The sequence below is a fragment of the Plutella xylostella genome, chromosome 12, assembly GCF_932276165.1.
Source record: "Plutella xylostella chromosome 12, ilPluXylo3.1, whole genome shotgun sequence".
In the NCBI taxonomy this organism is placed as follows: Eukaryota; Metazoa; Arthropoda; class Insecta; order Lepidoptera; family Plutellidae; genus Plutella; species Plutella xylostella.
In genome coordinates, this window is record NC_063992.1 from 2,051,461 (window position 1) to 2,068,973 (window position 17,513).

At 43.5% G+C, this 17,513-nt stretch overlaps 2 protein-coding genes across 2 annotated transcripts in view; one reads left to right on the forward strand and one right to left on the reverse strand.

The window, feature by feature from the left end:
• The window catches only part of LOC105389538 (muscle-specific protein 300 kDa), a 142,786-nt gene extending 133,671 nt beyond the window's left edge, over positions 1-9,115 (forward strand). Inside the window, exons 48-57 of the mRNA XM_048624342.1 lie at positions 490-2,808; positions 3,276-3,512; positions 3,724-4,103; positions 4,733-4,771; positions 5,383-5,545; positions 5,864-6,095; positions 6,464-6,689; positions 7,112-7,247; positions 7,891-7,952; positions 8,325-9,115. Coding sequence (XP_048480299.1) covers positions 490-2,808; positions 3,276-3,512; positions 3,724-4,103; positions 4,733-4,771; positions 5,383-5,545; positions 5,864-6,095; positions 6,464-6,689; positions 7,112-7,247; positions 7,891-7,952; positions 8,325-8,547 — 4,017 coding nt within the window. The 3' untranslated portion in view covers positions 8,548-9,115. The remainder of the gene's footprint in view (positions 1-489; positions 2,809-3,275; positions 3,513-3,723; positions 4,104-4,732; positions 4,772-5,382; positions 5,546-5,863; positions 6,096-6,463; positions 6,690-7,111; positions 7,248-7,890; positions 7,953-8,324) is intronic.
• On the reverse strand, positions 9,110-16,861 carry LOC105389518 (RDS/peripherin-like protein xRDS35). Its single transcript, XM_048624343.1, has 10 exons — positions 16,400-16,861; positions 15,720-15,929; positions 15,460-15,552; positions 14,977-15,077; positions 14,525-14,624; positions 14,063-14,071; positions 13,475-13,621; positions 10,111-10,233; positions 9,612-9,742; positions 9,110-9,243 (listed from the first exon to the last, which is right to left on the reverse strand). The coding sequence occupies exons 1-9, from the start codon at positions 16,559-16,561 to the stop codon at positions 9,614-9,616; spliced, it is 1,074 nt and encodes a 357-aa protein (XP_048480300.1). The 5' UTR covers positions 16,562-16,861; the 3' UTR covers positions 9,110-9,243; positions 9,612-9,613.
• Between the last annotated feature and the right edge of the window lie 652 nt (positions 16,862-17,513).

A 17,513-nucleotide genomic window follows, 5' to 3' on the forward strand; every position in this document is an offset into this window, starting at 1 on the left:
TAGTTACTTATGCAGCTGACCGTACTATCGGATATCTGTCATCCTGGCCTGAGTAGGTACTGAAGATTTCTTTTCAGATCTATAAACTCAGTCAGATAGGTACCTACCACCGGCTACTTATCATCCTGACCTGAATACTGAAGATTTAGAGTAAATTATTTATTGCATAATAGTGATGGCAAACTGTGTTTTATAAAACTTCCCGGAAATAGGTTTAATATAATAAAAAATCTGTTGTTATTTTTAGTAAATGCATGTTGTCGGCCATACCGTTTATTGATGTATCAATTACGAAATAGCCCTGTAATCAGGTCAGCGATGATGTAACGGATTTTATTATGACAGTTATGATCCAATAAATCTATTCCCAGAGGTATGTTTTATAGGTCAGCTGTGCCTACGCATCGCTTATGCATATGACTCATCAATACATTAATGAACTAGTTTACATTCAATCAATCAATAACTTTTATGTGTTATGTTTAACAGGACTTGGCACCAGTGGACGAAGATGGCGAAATAGTGGAAAACAAACTAATAGCTTTACGACAGAACCTCATAGCTCTTGGCAAGAGTGAGGGTGATATTGCACCGGCCAGGGCAGAGCTTCCTGACATCGACCGGGATGTCTCTGATGAACACTCCATCGTGAGGATCCTGGAGCTGTGGCAGGCCATGTTCAGGGACACCTTCCTACACTACCACAGACTGTCCACAGCGCTGATAAGATCTGGAGACGCTGCGACAGCCCTAAGACTATGGCACGAATATCTCATAGACCTCCAGTCTTTCCTATCAAGCTCGGTTCCGGCTGACTACGAAAACCTCACAGAACACAGACGGCTATGCAGGGTCCACAGGAACCTGTTGGCGTCTCAACGATCAGTGCTCATGCTGGAGAGTGAGAATAGGGAGACCAGGAATAGAGATCTCGTGAATAAGTTTGATACGCTGACGAATCTACACAATGAGACGTTGGCGAAGATTGTGGAGCGACATGACGAGGTGTGCTCGCGGATAGCGGCCTGGGATGACTACAGGGAGATCTACACAGAACTACTGCGGTGGCTGAAGGACATAGAGAGAGAGAAGGAGAAGATGCAGCTCCGATACATCCACATCAAGAGAATACACAAAATCCTCGACAAAATACAGAATCTCGCGGAGAAAGTGCCCGAAGGCCGCAAGCAGACCGAAAAACTGTTTGAATACCTTAAGAAAGTTCTCGAATTTACAGAGGAGGCCTACGGAACATCAGTAAGGATGGAATACGCTGGCATCGTCAAGCGTGTAGACAACCTGCAAGCCAGTCTCGAGACCTGGCGAGACTTCCTCACAAGAATCCTCGGACTAATAGAAGAATACGAGACAACAACCAGCGAACTTCACAAACTGTTCTCGAAGACACAAGACGAGGTCCTCTCCTACTCCGACGAAGATCGCCTGTCGCGGCCCGAGCTGAAGAAGGCCGTCAATAAATACACCGAGCTGAGGTCGAGAGTTGACCGCACGGAGAACAAGATCGAGGCTCTGAGTGTAGTACAAGAGCAGCTGAAGGAGTGCCTCAGCCCGCAGGATGCCCGCGGCGTGGCCCAGCGAGTCTGGCAACTGCGCCAGTCCAGGGCCGACCTCGAGCACCAGCTCACCATCATCATACACCGACTTCAGGAGAGACTAGAGATATACACCATCTTCGACTCGAGATTAACCAGATTCTCTGAATGGCTGACGACGGTAGAATCAAGGCTGGAAAGCTCGAGCCAATCCAGCGAAATCGGAGCCATGGACCCTCAAGATCTGATCAGAAGAATAAACTCCGAAGTGCAGTCGGAAACTGCATTGAAAGAACGCGAGTTCGAGTGGCTCACTGAAACTGGTGGCGTTCTAGTCGAGCTGTCGAAGAAGGACGAGAAGTCTTACAGCAAAAACACCAACAAACACATCAAAGATGTCCAAGTGCGCTGGTACCGACTGCAGGAGAACGGCCGCGCCAGGATAGCCAAGATCAACGAGTTGCTCGAAACTATCCTACAACTGGAGGAGAGGCTCACGGAAATAAGACTCAAACTCCATGAAGTTGAATCCAGACTAACTTCGCCCATCGTCTTAGAACAACTGACGACCAGAGCCGTCGACGAGAAATTCCAAGAACGCGATGACATACAGAAGACTATTGAGAACGAGAGCGGAGAAGTCGGCGAAACGCTCAACCTCTGCGAGTTGGTGTTCAACGACCCCGACGTAGGCCGAGGCAACTTCGACCTGCGCAACCTGCGCACCGGCGTCGACATCGTCGAGAAGAAATGGAAGAACATCTGCGACTTGTCAGAACAACGTAACACCACACTCAAACAAATCCGAAAATCCGCCGAACTCACGCACTCCTTACTACCTAAAGTGGAAAAGAAATTGGACTCTGTGGAGAAACGCGTGGAGAAAATCGAGACGCGGAAACAGCGCGGCGAATCTGACGACGAGACGTTAAACAAAGCTGTCCAAAAAGACTTAGACAACATGGAAGGCGACGTCAGTAAATTAGAAGAAGCGTATAGTCGGATAGCGTCAGCCCGTAGCTTAGAGCTGCGTGGTTCAGCGGCGGACGTCACGGCGTGCGTGCGGGCGTCCGTGCGGCGCTGGCAGCGGCTGCGCGGGCGCGCGGGGGCGGCGGGCGCGGACGTCCACAGACAGTTTGTTGCAGCTCATGGGCGGGCGGTCGTGGCGCTGGCGGAGGCGGATGTCAGACTGACTAGAGCGTTGCATCTCGCGCCCGCGCCGCTTGATAAGGCGGCTACGTTGATGGAGCTGGAGGTAAGGATGATAAATATATTGTTAACGTAAAATTAAAAGTATTGAGCCCTATACTATATATAATAACCGACGACCGATTGGCGTAGTGGTTAGTGCCCTGACTACTGAGCTGAAGGTCCCGGGTTCGATTCCCGGCTGGGGCAGATATTTGTTTTAAGACAGATATTTGTACTCGGGTCTTGGGTGTTGATATTTATATTTAGTATCTATCTATCTATATATTTGTGTAGATATATCAGCTGTCCGACACCCATAACACAGGTTCTGCCTAGCTTGGGGTCGGATGGCCGTGTGTGAGATGTCCCCACATATTATTATTATTATTAATAGAAAACTTAGCAAAATTTATAAGGCAATAAACCATCTGAACAGTTAAACACATAAGATAAATAAAATCCTGTCTACTGCAGTACATAGACTTTCCAATGTCGTATCCCATAACTTACAAGACACTATTTTTCCAACAGGGCGTGGAGCAAGACGTCCGCGAATGTTCAGCGCTAGTCTCTGAAGCCGACCGCCTCGCCGCCGCCTGCCTCGAGGCGAGTGGCCAGGCCAGTGGGCAGGCCAGTGGACAGGCCAGTGGACGGGCGAGTGGCGTGGCGGATATGGCGGCAGAGTACCGCGCGCTGTTAGCAGATGTGCTGGCCAGACTGGCCGCTGCTAGGGCTGAAGTAGTTACTGATGTGGATAGCGCTGTGCAGGTTTGTTGATTTTCTTCATGTTTATGAGTAGGTGAGAAAAGGCTGGTTTTACAGTCACACAGATATACGCCGCTGAGATGAATTTGTGCATCGTCAACGCCGGAACAGCGTCACTGTAAATACTGTAAAACCAACCTTACACTCATTGTAAATGATTTTAAGTATGTATTTGAACTGATTTTACTTACAATGTGTATTGAATATTCTTCAGGTGGACACCCTGCGCTGGCAGACGGACGCGTCCTTACAAGTGGACACGCTCACCTCCAAGGAAACCTACAGAATAGAACTCAACGAGGCCGTCAAAGAGGCTTCCGACTCCCTAGAGGCCTTACGAAACGCTCTCATCCAACAACCTAAAGACAACGCAACAGGAGATGAACTGGCTGTAGCAGCCAAAGAAATCGCCAAGGCTGGGGCCAAGCCCGCCCAACCTTTAGAGTTGGCCAAACATTTGTCAGAATTGCTGCTCACAGAATGCGATGCGACGGAAGATGAAGCTATGATGAAGGAAGTGGAAAGCTTGGTGCTGAGGTACGAAGATCTGCTAGCACAAGCGAAGAAACGGGAACTACAGATTAACAACTTACGGTGAGTGTTTGGTTTTGTTTTTGGTCACTATTGCACTGTTTATTTGTTCAAATTTATAGATGGACGCTTTACTACGTTCATTGAGTGCGTTTTAAAGGCGCTTCTGTTAATACGCGCTTGAAGTTTAGACGTTCAAGACGGAAATATTGGAACTTGTGAAATTTATGTTTGGTTTTGGTGTTGTTTTTTGTTAACTTGTAATTTGGCACTAAATGTTTAAAAGAAAAATGGTGAAGGAGCTTCTGTAAATGGTTAGATATTTCAGGAAACCTATTAGGCAGTTATTTGTAAAAATAAATAAATTTAAAAGTGTTAAATTGAATAGATTTTAGTTTAAATAAAATTATACCAAAATGATAGGTAAATTTAAGCTGCATAAACTTGCATCTGTTCTATTCCACTTCTCCACCACCGGTCCGACTCGACTTTCCGTCTGTGTCACGGGGCCTACTCCGACTTTACGATTACGAATTTTAATAAAGCCGCACCCATCTTCTTTAGAGCTGATGCTATTTGCGTTGCACTGCCTTTGACACTGTTTAACTGAGAATCTTCGTAATCGTAATGTCAGGTCGGGCCAGCTTCCTAACACGGCATGCTCTAAACACGGCTATTTTCTGGTTCCGTAGGTTGCCACACTCTGCCTCCTACGCGCTAACGTGCGACCAGTAAGTATTTTTCCAGCTTTTATAACGATTTTATTAATAAATTAATCACACTTACGTAGAATAGTAATAGCAGTAGTTAAAACATTGCATAAGTCCTAAGTTGTGTCAATAGATGGCGTTGTTTAAAAATGGCGTCAGATTTATTTAGAAATACATTTAAATAATGTAGCATAAAATTATTTGTAGAGTAGTTGCACCCGCACAAATCTAATCTAAGCATGTTCTATGTATGTGTTTTCACTTGTTGTGTTCTTGAGTAATGCACTATTTATTGTACACTTACCCAGCTATGTGTTGTAATAATATCTAGATCTGCAGCATCACCTACTTTGTACCTTTGATACCTATACCATAGTAGACTACCTATATACCTACATAGCTACCAGGCTACCTACCTTAGGTAATTTCAGTCCAGCAGCATTCGTTTGAGCCGGCAGTTTTTTGTATTAGCGGCGAATCATAGTTCGCATGTTTAAAATGTGTATATTTTGCACTATTTTTTCATAAATACTTTATAAAGTAAATCAGTCAATTACTTCACTAGCGGAGTTTAAAGTTTATTTTGAAAAAGTCCATCATCACCAAATAACACCCTCTATTAACCCCCACAGTGAGGCAGGCCGCATCACGTGCCCGCTCTGCTCGGAGCGCAACTGGCGTCAACTGGACAACGACCTCTGGCGGCTGGAGCAGTGGCTGCAGTTCGCGGAGGCCACTGAAGCCGCCCGGAGTGAGCCCCCCGCTAGCTATGATGCGCTGGAGGACGCTATACAGGTTAGTTGTTGGGTTGTAAAAATGAAAGCCAAAGTTGTGAAAATGACCAGCCAAATAGTTTTACAAATACAAACCAGAAAAAGACGCATCGTAGCGTTACTTAGGTCTACTGTCTCTGTACCTATGATCTGTATTGAAACCGTAAAGAACTATATTTTATTCACGTTTATTCCTCGACTTACAATTAAGACCCCGTACACTCTATGCCCCGAAGGGATCCGTATCTCTAGTCTGTAGAGCATCGATGTCCGTTCCGCCGCTTAAATTCTTACAAAACTAAATCTTACTACTTAATACCTAAACCTACTTATTCCGTAGGACCACCGCGAGTTCCTCCTCGACCTGGACTCCCACAAATCCCTCGTCGTCTCCCTCAACGTAGTCGGAACCCACGTTGCAACGCACGCGGCCTGCACCCGGGCCGGGGACGAGCTGCGCGCGCGCCTGGCGCGGGACAACCGGCGCTGGGACGCGGCCTGCGCCCGGGCCGCTGACTGGCACGGGAAGCTGCAGGCTGCGTTGGTGCATAATCAGCAGTTTCATGATATTGGTAAGTTTTGGTGATAGGTGGTTTTTCCGTGGGAACTGAAAGAAAGTCTTTCAGGAGGCATAATGTTCAACTGTGGGTGATTACGGGCTGATGAAGTCCCGGATAATTATAGTTTCGCAGTATGTATATAAAAGCGTTTTAATACGTAAATAGTTATAATGTTTGAAGATTTGTTTAGAGTACTTATACATTTGACCAAATTAATGTAGGACCTTAAAAAAAAAGTTTGCTTAAATCATTTTTAACGGTTTTGACGGATAAAAATACCAGATGTTAGACAGCGAGCGCTTATTATCTACATATTTATCGTGTATCTACCTATTGTTATTGACGTTTTCCTCACTACATCTTAATCCTTTCCTCCACAGTCGTCGAACTAGTAACCCGCCTAGCCGCCGCCGAACGCAACGTTCGCGCGCGCGAGCCGCTCCGCTTAACCCGCGCGCCTACAGAGCTGTCGCGTGACTTCGCGCGCTTCTCCGCGTTACGCGACGAGCTGGCGGCGAGCGAGCCGCGCGTGCTGGCGCTACACGACGCGGCGCAGCTGTTGCGCGGCGGTGAGGTGCCGGGGAATGCCGAGGAGATTTGTAAACGGTGAGTTTGAGAGATATAGCTACAAAAGCATTTTAGATGAGATCAAGAGATCGACCTTACGTGAGATCCACAAAAAAGTGATAGGTTCCACCACTACAGCATCAAATCGGGCCCGATATGAAATTAGATGTACCTACCTATTACGAACCGGGCGGTACGCTGCTGTCGCGTCGCCTTCCCTTCTGATGATGATGAATCTAATATCATGAACCCCACACATACTTTCGGTTATCTATGGCAGTGAAAAATGCCGAGCATGTCAGCGTAACTATGCAGTGGTACAGCAAAACTATAGTAAGCCGAATGAGCTTGTTTCTATTTCGGCTTCCCTCTATAACGCTATCTATGATGTACGCGGCCTATGTAACTTAGTTTTCACATAAAATCTCAACCCACCACTAACCCCCCTCTCCCCCCTACAGTCTGGGCGAGCTCCGCCTGCGCCTGCAGTCGCTGCGCAAGCTGACGGCGGTGTACGCGCTGCGCCTCGGAGCCGCCTTGTCCCGCGCCGCGCCGCCCGCCTCGCTGGCGGCCGCGCTGGCTACTGCTGCGCCGCAGGTAATATACTTACACGATGCCTTATTATAGTTTTTCTACATACCTACCTACCTACTGTCATGACCAATCCATGAAGTAGGTAACTGAGATAAAATGATTTTACTCATGACCGAGCTTAAAAAATTAAGAGAAATAGAGTTTCTGCTATTGTGATTGATCGACCTTTTGATAATTTTATTGAGAAAGTGAGAGAATCGCGTATGAAAGGACGCTATACATGAGACATATGTACAGAAAAAATGTGGCATTGACGATAATATCGACACGATTCTCTAGCTTCTGAAGACAGCCCCTAAGATTTCTAGATTTATTACCAAAGTCTAATGTGTGAAGTAAAGTCATATCCCAAAAAAATCCCTACCATCACCGTTAATTTTAGAAGTGTGTAAAAAATATCATAGTATGAGTTGCCTCAATGTTAAACACCGCTTTTACCACAGTACTCTCGAAACGCAGGCGAATCACTCACCAGCTTAATATGTGTACCGTTTATTTATATTACAATAAAAATCAACCCCCAAAGATATACCAAATTGAAGAAACATCCCTAGTTTTAACTAACATAGACCAATCACCCCGAGTATGTAAACAAGCCACTGTAGTCGCTTTGCACCGTATATTTGACGTTTGATTTTCCCTGTAGCTTCTGGAGGAGGAAGAAGACCAGATGTCCACCATGAACCTGCCGCCACTCTCCGAAGAAGAGTAAGTATTGTAGCTAAATTTATCTATAGTTACTAGTTACTTTTACCCGCTTTGAAAAACTTCCGTTGCCGTATCTTTGTTTTCCTTGCTTGTATTTAAGTACTTAGATTCCGTAGTAACTAATTTCCTTTCATATACCAACTTGTAGTTTAGTTACATTCCAAGTAACTTAACTGTCTTCTTTTCTTATCAAAATTATTACATTATACCTACTACCTACCTACTCACACTGAGCAAAATTTTCAACAAACCAAATCTTTCTCTCATCTTCAACTATCCTCATCTTCCGTTCCTCTCTTTATTATCTTTCTTTCTTCCCCCCTTACTTACTACTACATAATAATATCTAACGCCCCCTTTCTCCCCCCACAGTGCGGCCGTCACTGAAGAAGAGACCGACCGCGACATCTCGCGACTACAGCGGGGGCTGCGCTTCGTGTGCCGCGTGGCGCGCGCCTCGCTCCCCTTCCAGGCCATGTTACTGCTGCTGCTGGGCGCCGCCGCCTGGGCCCCTAATGCACACTCCGACTGCCGCACCCCAGGGCTCGCCTTCGAGCCCGTGCTGAGATACCCTGATGGACCACCCCCACTCTGATTGCGAAAGAAAAACGAATAATTTTGACGATAGATCTGATAAGCTAGTGGTTTTGAGGCCTTAATCTTCTCTCTCCTAGATTAAGGCGCGTGCAGATACTGATGGTTACAGCGATTGTTTAGGTTATATTGTAAATGAATGACGGATCAATGCACAAAGGCTGGTTCGCTGTAAGCGTCAGTGTGTGCAAAAGCCACGGTTTAGAAGTCAGTCAAATTGTAAAGCGGGCTCGTCGCCGCGACGGCGGCGAGTCACTCACATTCCATTTGAACGGTGCTACGCCAAGTTTAGACGGAACGCGACCGCCGCATGTAAATATAAAATGTGTACTCGAATTTTTGTATATTTGTTACGTTGGTTATTTATATAAAGACAGCTTAGCCGCGGCGGCGCCGGCGATCTAGCGCCAAATATTAATATAAAATAATAAAGAATGTCTATTTATTTACATTTGTGGAAGGCGCGAGCACAAATAGCTTTCGAACGTACACGCATTGTTACTTATTACTGTATAGATGTAAGGACTGTACAATAAAAGTCAAAATAAAGCCTTTGCATTGATAAAAAAGTATGTTGTTTTAATTAACGTTATAATTATTCACATCGTCATAAATACCTAAGTTACGTCAGTACTTACATAAATTACAGAACTATTTACATTATCATAACCGTAGGGACCATCCGCCTTTGATTTGTCTGAAACAAAAAACATGATTCTTCATGCAAAAGGTAAACCTTCATTGCCTTATAAATACCTAAGGATATTTATAGAGCTTTCACACATCCTCCTATCATGAACCCTACAACATCTGTCAAATCCATACATTTTATTAGTCAAGGGGAAACTAACTTTATTTACCAGACATATAAGGATCATCATCATCAGCTAATAAACATCCACTGCTGGGCACAGGCTTCTCCCAAGGAGTGCCACAAAACTCAGTATTCGGCCTTCTTCATCCAACCACTATAAAAGGATCTATCGTCTGGATTTGTCAATCAAACGTCATAGGACTTCATGCTATACATATTTTCCTCGGTATAGAGGCACTGAACCTACCCACCGTCACGACAAATACGGGTAGCTGGGCGTCTGGTCCCGCCGGCGGCGCCTGCGCGTGGCGCGCCTCCGCCCCGGCGGCGACGTGTCCGCGCGGCTGGAGACCACTTCTAGCTCGGGCTTGGTTGTGCACTGCTGTGGAATTGAGAGGAGATGGCATAAAATTTATAATTGAGGCTGCTAGCGGGTGGTGTGAACAACATTTACAGCACTAATGCTCGCGCAATTTCGGTTTTCGTAAGATTGGTACTATTGTATAAGAAGAAACATCTGAAGATAGGCTGACGTCTCAACAACATCATCATCAGCTCGATATCTCCACTGAAATATGCGACATTGCCCTTGGCCTTCCTTATCCGACCCTTACCAGCTCTCTATCAAAGGATATTTGAATCTAATGTGATAGATAAAGAGAGAAGCAGTATAAGTATACCCCCCACCAGCTATCTGTCTCAGGATTTTTTACTCTCATGTGAAAGATAAAGGTAGAAGAAGCAGTATACCTGTCTCTGTTCGCACCGCAGCGAGCCAATCAGCGCGCCGCGGCCGCTGCCCCCCGCGTCCCCGCGCAGCGCCGCGTCGCACGCACTCGTGCGCAGGAGTTGAGACAAGATCACTATGAATATCTGGAATTATATAAGGGATTACTGAATTAAAATCTGTATTTAATCTCAGATACTAAATTGATAGATTCTGAACGTTTCATCAATAGTCGATTGTCCCGCCAATAGAACGATACGTTGCTTGATCACGAGACAATCGAATGTTGATGAACCGTTCAAAGTCTGTCAACTGCCACTTCATAATCTGCAATAGATAAGCATGCTAAACGTAGAAATAGATTTACGGTCTTATTCATAAAAAGTTACGGGAGACCTATAGGCCTGCTATAAGCAAATGTCAAAAAAACTTTATTCATAAACGATCAATAGCGCTAAAGAACTCTCCAACTGATTCGTAAAACCTTGATATGCTAAAGTTGGCTGGACCCTACTATACACCTTCCGTAACCCTCCTCTTGTACAAAAACATGGCGGGCGGTCAACAGCTGTTCTGCTTTATTGACGATTTGACATTTGTTGTGAGTTAATATTTGCTGAAAATAAGTTGCCATGGTAACGTAAAAATTTAATTATTTTTTTGTGGGTTTTGGCTTGGCCAACTGCGCCTTTAAGCCAACGTAAACTTTTTTAAGTGCCGCGCCGTGGCTAACATAGATAATAGAGATTGATAAATGAATGAAAGTTTTCGCTATTTTTGTTTATGGTTTCGTCGGACCGGCAACTTAATAGGGTAAATGTCAAAATGTTTGGTCTGTGAAATCTATTAGCATCACTATAGTTACTGAAGGTTTACGGAACTATTATGAATAGGGCAGTTCTTCTTTTTAACCTACATAATGGATAAAAAATTATCCCGAATTTGAAAAAAATAACTTTAGCTTTTTGGTGAACTCTTATAATTTTTATGATAGCTACATTTCTAATCTATCGAAAAAGGTGGTTGGCCGCGAAGTTTAAGTATTTTTTCAAGATTTTCAGAACATAATACGTGGATAAGGCAAAGAAAATTACACCTTCGTCACAGAATCTTTTTTTTTTTTTAACGAAATAGTCTTCGTCGATTTAAATGAAACTTTTTTTATACGTTAATAACACAAAATACTATTTTAGAAAACATATGAAGGAATGGATTTTTAGTAATAACAAAATATTTATTAAGTAGTTATTACCACTCTGTCACAATTTCAGCTAAAATGAAGCTTTTTTTTGCTATAAATATTTTTTCGCTACTAATTACAGTAAAAAATTAACAGCATGGACGTTAACATCAATGACTGATTGAATATGATTTTTCCAAAGTTGCACTATTTATAATATAACATATAAACGACCAAAAATAAGTTGACTACCAGGAGACACCAATCGTTACAGAGTGGTAAACGATGTGACAGAGTTGTTATTCTATTAAATATGCGGCAGCGTTCTGGAATAAAACAGTTTTATTTAAAAATTATCATTTAGTAACTTACATATAAATCATTATGGTTTCAAGTTAGTCAAAAAATTAACTGGAGATATCTTTATTATTAGTATAACTAATGAAATCACACTTGAGAACCTCTAGAGAGTGAAATATCCGTATTTCAGGAACTTAAAGGAAAAAATTGTTCCAACTACATAAAATAATGTTTATCTGCACAAATAATATTTTCGGCAACCTAAAATTTAAGTAACATAATGAAAAATTACGTAATTTGTTAAAGTTTTAATCAGGCATATTTCGAAAAATACAGCAGTGGCTCTTAGAACTTGAAAAAAATACTCTTTCCTTTTTTAATTACCTTAGAAGCTGGAAGGACTTTAATGTTATCATCTAACATTCGATAAATCATTCTCCACCATATTAAACAGTCTACCACATTCATCGTCTGTTCTTGAGAACAATAGCACGAAATTACCTTTTTCCCTAACGAAACTTTTTATTACTGCAGCGCAAGTGCATTGGACGTTCGTTTCGCTTCGTACTTTAACCAAAACGTGTACTTTCTATTTAATTTTTCTTTGATAAATATCCTCAGGTTGGAGTGTTCGGTAAGAATGTGACAGATTTGTCGTGTGACAGAGGGGTAAAATGTGTTGCAAAGTCGATTAGCATTTAAACAGTAACATAAAGTGTAATATTCACATGTTGATTGCAAAGTAATTGTTATTACCAATTTGTAAATAAGAAAATAATAATTTAATTGTATTTTATTTTAACAATTACCTACGTGACGAAGCTGTCGCCGAATAAAACCACGCACCTCCTGTCACACTTTGCGGGTGGCCGATACGCGGTGTCTGGATCTCAAAGGGGAAATCTTACCAAGGGGAAAAGGAGAACTTAAACTCTAATTGAAAGCAATAAGGACGAGTAGCTCAAACAAATATTTTAAATGGCAACCTACGTGACAGAGTGTAACTACTAAAACATTAGGTAGTAAGAGACAAATTTTCAACATTTTTTTTTAATATTTCAGAAATAGTTTAAAAATATATATTTTGTTTTACTAAATAGGTATTATCTTCTGGAGTTTAAATAATTTTTTATATTTTATGTCGTCATATATATTTTTTGTAACACTATGGAATATACGCAGGATGAAGTGGCGGGAGACAGCCAAGATTCGTATGAAATACACCTCTGTCACGCGGATTTACCACTCTGTAACGTAATTTTAAATACAGAAATATAAATTTATATTTTTGTAAACGTGCACAGCCGTTGTGTTGTTAGTACAATGCACGTTGAAATATAAATAAATAAATAAATATTTGCAAAACTCATGATTTTTTCTTCACAACTGATGGAGACACCGTTATGTAGGTTAAAAAGAAGAACTGCCCAATAGAGATTTTTACGAAACCTCAAATAGGCTTAATGTGTTCCGTAACTATTGAGCTCAGTAAACCTACTTTAAGGTTTTTTTATGAATAAGACCGTTAAAATGCATGCACAAAAACGCACTCGAATCGTGCAACTGTAATATTATGATGACTTCTAATACAGATCCATACTTAACACTAATATCAGTGGAATTGGGATTAAAAAGCTCTGTATGCTAGCTAGACTATGTAGTGCGGCTACCGATATAATTGATGTATGTAGTATGTATCTTGTATTTGGGAGTTTTCCATGCAAGGATGCAAGTCCAAAAGTATTCTGAAACCTAAGGGTGACATGCACCAAGGTGTTATATCTAGATTTAGTGTCTAATCTCGATTTCAGAAACGTCAAACCATTTATATGGGATAAATCGAGATTTAACACTAAATCTAGATTTAATATATTGGTGCAAGTGGCCCTAAATATCAACCCACCCACCTGCAATATAAAGCACAGTATATTAAAGTACTTCAGCCCGAGCAGTGCCTTGGTCAGCGGCGCGCGCACGGCGTCCACACAGCCGCGAGCGTGCAGTGAGGCTGAGAGTAGTGGCGAGCCTTCTGACCATGCGTCGCGCCACTCTTCCTGGAAACATATATAGATATAGGCAACGGTTTCAGTGTGCGAAAAAAGAATAGAAGAATTTTTGAATCTAGTCGATAGGTGTAAGGTGACATCTTGATCAGCACCCCTTTCGGTAACTTTAAAAACTATTATTTTAAACGCATACTATACTTAGTTAATCCAGTGAAATTCGTCTAAAATTAATATTGACTAAAGTCGTCAATACTCGTGATTCTCACAAAGTAGGTATGTTCAGCCTGTAGTTAGGATTTTTCACGACAGTTTAGTGAAATGGCGGCAGTCTTCGGGGATCGCTCGCACGACGACGCGAGGCGCACAGGATGAAGTTTGAAATTCAAGAAGGCATGGATTATGAATAAAATAATAACTCCGTACCTTCAGTAACTACACCCAAATACGTTTTGAATACTAAAATTTTAGACAAGAGAATGCAGGACTCACCTCAATAGCCTGAAACAATAGAGGGCTGTATTAAATAAAGGTTCTAAAGTAAATAAGAATTCATTGAGATGGTGAATTTATTGTGTTGTGTAACTGTGAGATAATTAAACGGAGTGATTATTTAAAAATACTTTGGCGGACGATCCTAAGATACGACGGATTGGACGATACAACGAGCCACCCCTGGGACGTGCACGGGGCAAATGAACAGTAACAGTAACAGTAGGGGCTGACCTGCTGCAGCGGGTCGTGGTAGCAGGCGGCCAGCACGCGCGGCGAGCAGCACGAGTAGGGCGCCACGGGGGGCAGTATACATAATGAACAGTAACAGTAACAGTAGGGGCTGACCTGCTGCAGCGGGTCGTGGTAGCAGGCGGCCAGCACGCGCGGCGAGCAGCACGAGTAGGGCGCCACGGGGGGCAGTATACATAATGAACAGTAACAGTAACAGTAGGGGCTGACCTGCTGCAGCGGGTCGTGGTAGCAAGCGGCCAGCACGCGCGGCGAGCAGCACGAGTAGGGCGCCACGGGGGGCAGGATCTTGCCGTCCGCGCCCGCCAGTCTGAAGAAGCACAGTTTTACATTATAACATAGTGCATGTGATAGGTAGGTGATTGTACGGGTACAGGTATCTTAACTATGGTCACAGATAAAGGTAATACAACTATGATACATTTTGCTGAATCACATAGCAGATAGGTATACATACAGAATTATGTAAAAGATATATATAAACCATGTTTAGGGTCACAGAAAGACGAAAGATGGAGACTTAGTTCTGAACAACTTTTATTTTGCTTCTCCATAGAAACTGTGTTGGTCGTGTAAGATTTTTTTCTCACCATGCACGCTAAAACAAAAAAAAACAAAATAACTTCTAGAGTTACTTTTTGAACACCCTGCAAGGGACTCACTTCATGACGAGGTCCGACTGTTCGTTGAGGAAGTCCATGTTGATCCAGGGGATCTCGTGCCAGTCGCTCGCGCGCTCGATGCCGCAGCAGCTCAGCTCCACCTGCACACCGAGTGAGCTTTTATCAGTGGCCATGTATTGATGAGCTTCCAGATGTACTAGGTACTATTTTCAGCGCTCTAGGACATTTATAATACCTGTTATATTTAATACAAAAGTATCTTTGATTATCTTTAATTCGCAATAAGGCGACTCATCGGCATGGCTTTTTACCTACTCTAGAGATAGTTGGAATGCTGAAGCGGCATATTTTCCGGTCATGGCAGAAAAATCCCTGCTATTTACATAATAGTTGATTGCATTTCATGATAACATGTCCACCCTTTCCAACAGCGAAGCGGCATCATTTTCGCTTCACCAGAAAAACACACGGATTTTTTTCTGTCAGTAGGCCAGAGCTTATAAATAAGAGGTGTTATGTAACCTGCATGGTGTCGAGCAGCCGCTTCCAGGTGGGCTCGGTGAGGTACTGCGAGATGCCGACGCGCAGCGACGCCGCCAGCTCCGTCATCAGCGCCTGAAACACACACCGGGAGATTAGGGAACAGAAAATTATAGGAAAGAGAATAATTTAACCAGACTATCTACGCCATCCGATTGCCCGTGGCACGTAGAACGCACTAGCACTATGCCTATAGGTACCTACCTATTTCCCTAAACTAAAGAAACACGGGGAGTGTATACCTTCACGGTGCTATGGCAGGCAGCCGTCACCAGCATCCCATTAGCCGCTACAAGACTGCCGGCCGCGGTCCAGGCGCGGGTGAGCGCGGCGCAGCGCCCCCACGCCGGGAACTTCAGCAGCCACGTGATGAGGCGCAGCCCCGCCGTGTACTGCAGCTTCATGGCGTACGCTTGGAGCAGGACCAGGCCGTAGAGGAGGAGGGCTGTTAGCTGGAGGGGGGTAAGTTGGTGAATCATGAAAAATATGGTTGCTGTTTGTGGGAGGTAGTGCTAGCTTATAGGTAGTAAAACTGAAATGGAAATATTGTTTCTTTATGATATAATGGATGGATCACATTTATTACCTATGTACGAGTAGGACAAAAAGGTAACTAACGTCCTGATTAATTATTATTAATTAATTATACACACAATGATAACAATCAAAATTCATACCAAGTTTCTGAAAATGCATGAATTCTTAACAATATTCTACTCTTATCATACTTTTATCATAATTATTATTACACCTACATCAACCTTATTACATGGTAAGAAGCGCGTAAAATATAAGAAAGAGTAAGTAGTAGTACGGTCAGGTGCAGATAAACCTAACCCCCCTCTCATAGTAACAATGCTTCTGAGGGGGGTCAGGTTTCTCTGCCCCTTACTGTACCTAGTACAATCACAAAGCCACAAACCTTATGTATCTCCTTCAGCAGCATCACCACAGTCAATGCCGCATTATAGCAGAATATGAGCATGCACAGAGACACGACGAGCTGCGCGATCAGTAGCGCGCGCAGCACGGCCGCCACGCGCTCCCGGCCCTCGGCGCGCAGACTGCACGCGGCCACGGCCATGCGGCATGGCGTCGCTGCATGCTAGCAGACTGCTGGGGGAGGCACGAGTGTCTGTAGTAGAATATGAGCAGCACGGCCGCCACGCGCTCCCGGCCCTCGGCGCGCAGAGTGCACGCGGCCACGGCCATGCGGCATGGCGTCGCTACATGCTAGCAGACTGCTGGGGGAGGCACGAGTGTCTGTAGTAGAATATAAGCAGCACGGCAGCCACGGGCTCCCGGCCCTCGGCGCGCAGACTGCACGCGGCCACGGCCATGCGGCATGGCGTCGCTGCATGCTAGCAGACTGTTTGGGGAGGCACGAGTGTCTGCGTCAGGGATGGAAATTGCGGCTCATGCATTCATCAGCTTAGCACTAATGCCGGGCCCGTGACGCAGCTAAATATTGTGGGGCCAATAGCAGACATGATTTTTAACGCACCTAATAAATGCATTAGGTATTTAATAATAGATAAAGCAAATAGTTTTAGTTTTAGTAGGTAGGTAGGTTCACTTACTTGTCCGAGTAATCTTGAAATACCTACCTATATATTTATGTAAAACTATCGTTGTTGGTAGGTACCGATGTTATAGGCTGTCTGTAGGAATATCTAACGATAGTTATTCTTCAATAAGAACTTAAAGTAAATCCTGTAGATAGGTTTACTAATTTTTACTGAGTAACTGTGGCAAGTTACACACGAATATTTTAAATAAATCGAATAAACCGAATATTTATTTACATGAATTCCACATGTATCAAGGGACATTGACATTGACAAGTCCTGACGTCATACTGACCATAATGTCCTCCATAGATTAAAATTTGAGAAAATCTCAGAATAACTTTACTAGTATAATCATCAGCATCAGCCAAAATCGGCCATTGCTGGTGATGATGATAGCTCCCAAGGAGCGCCATGCAGTCACTACAGATTTCATTACTTACGTAGGTAGGATGATAAATGCCCCTC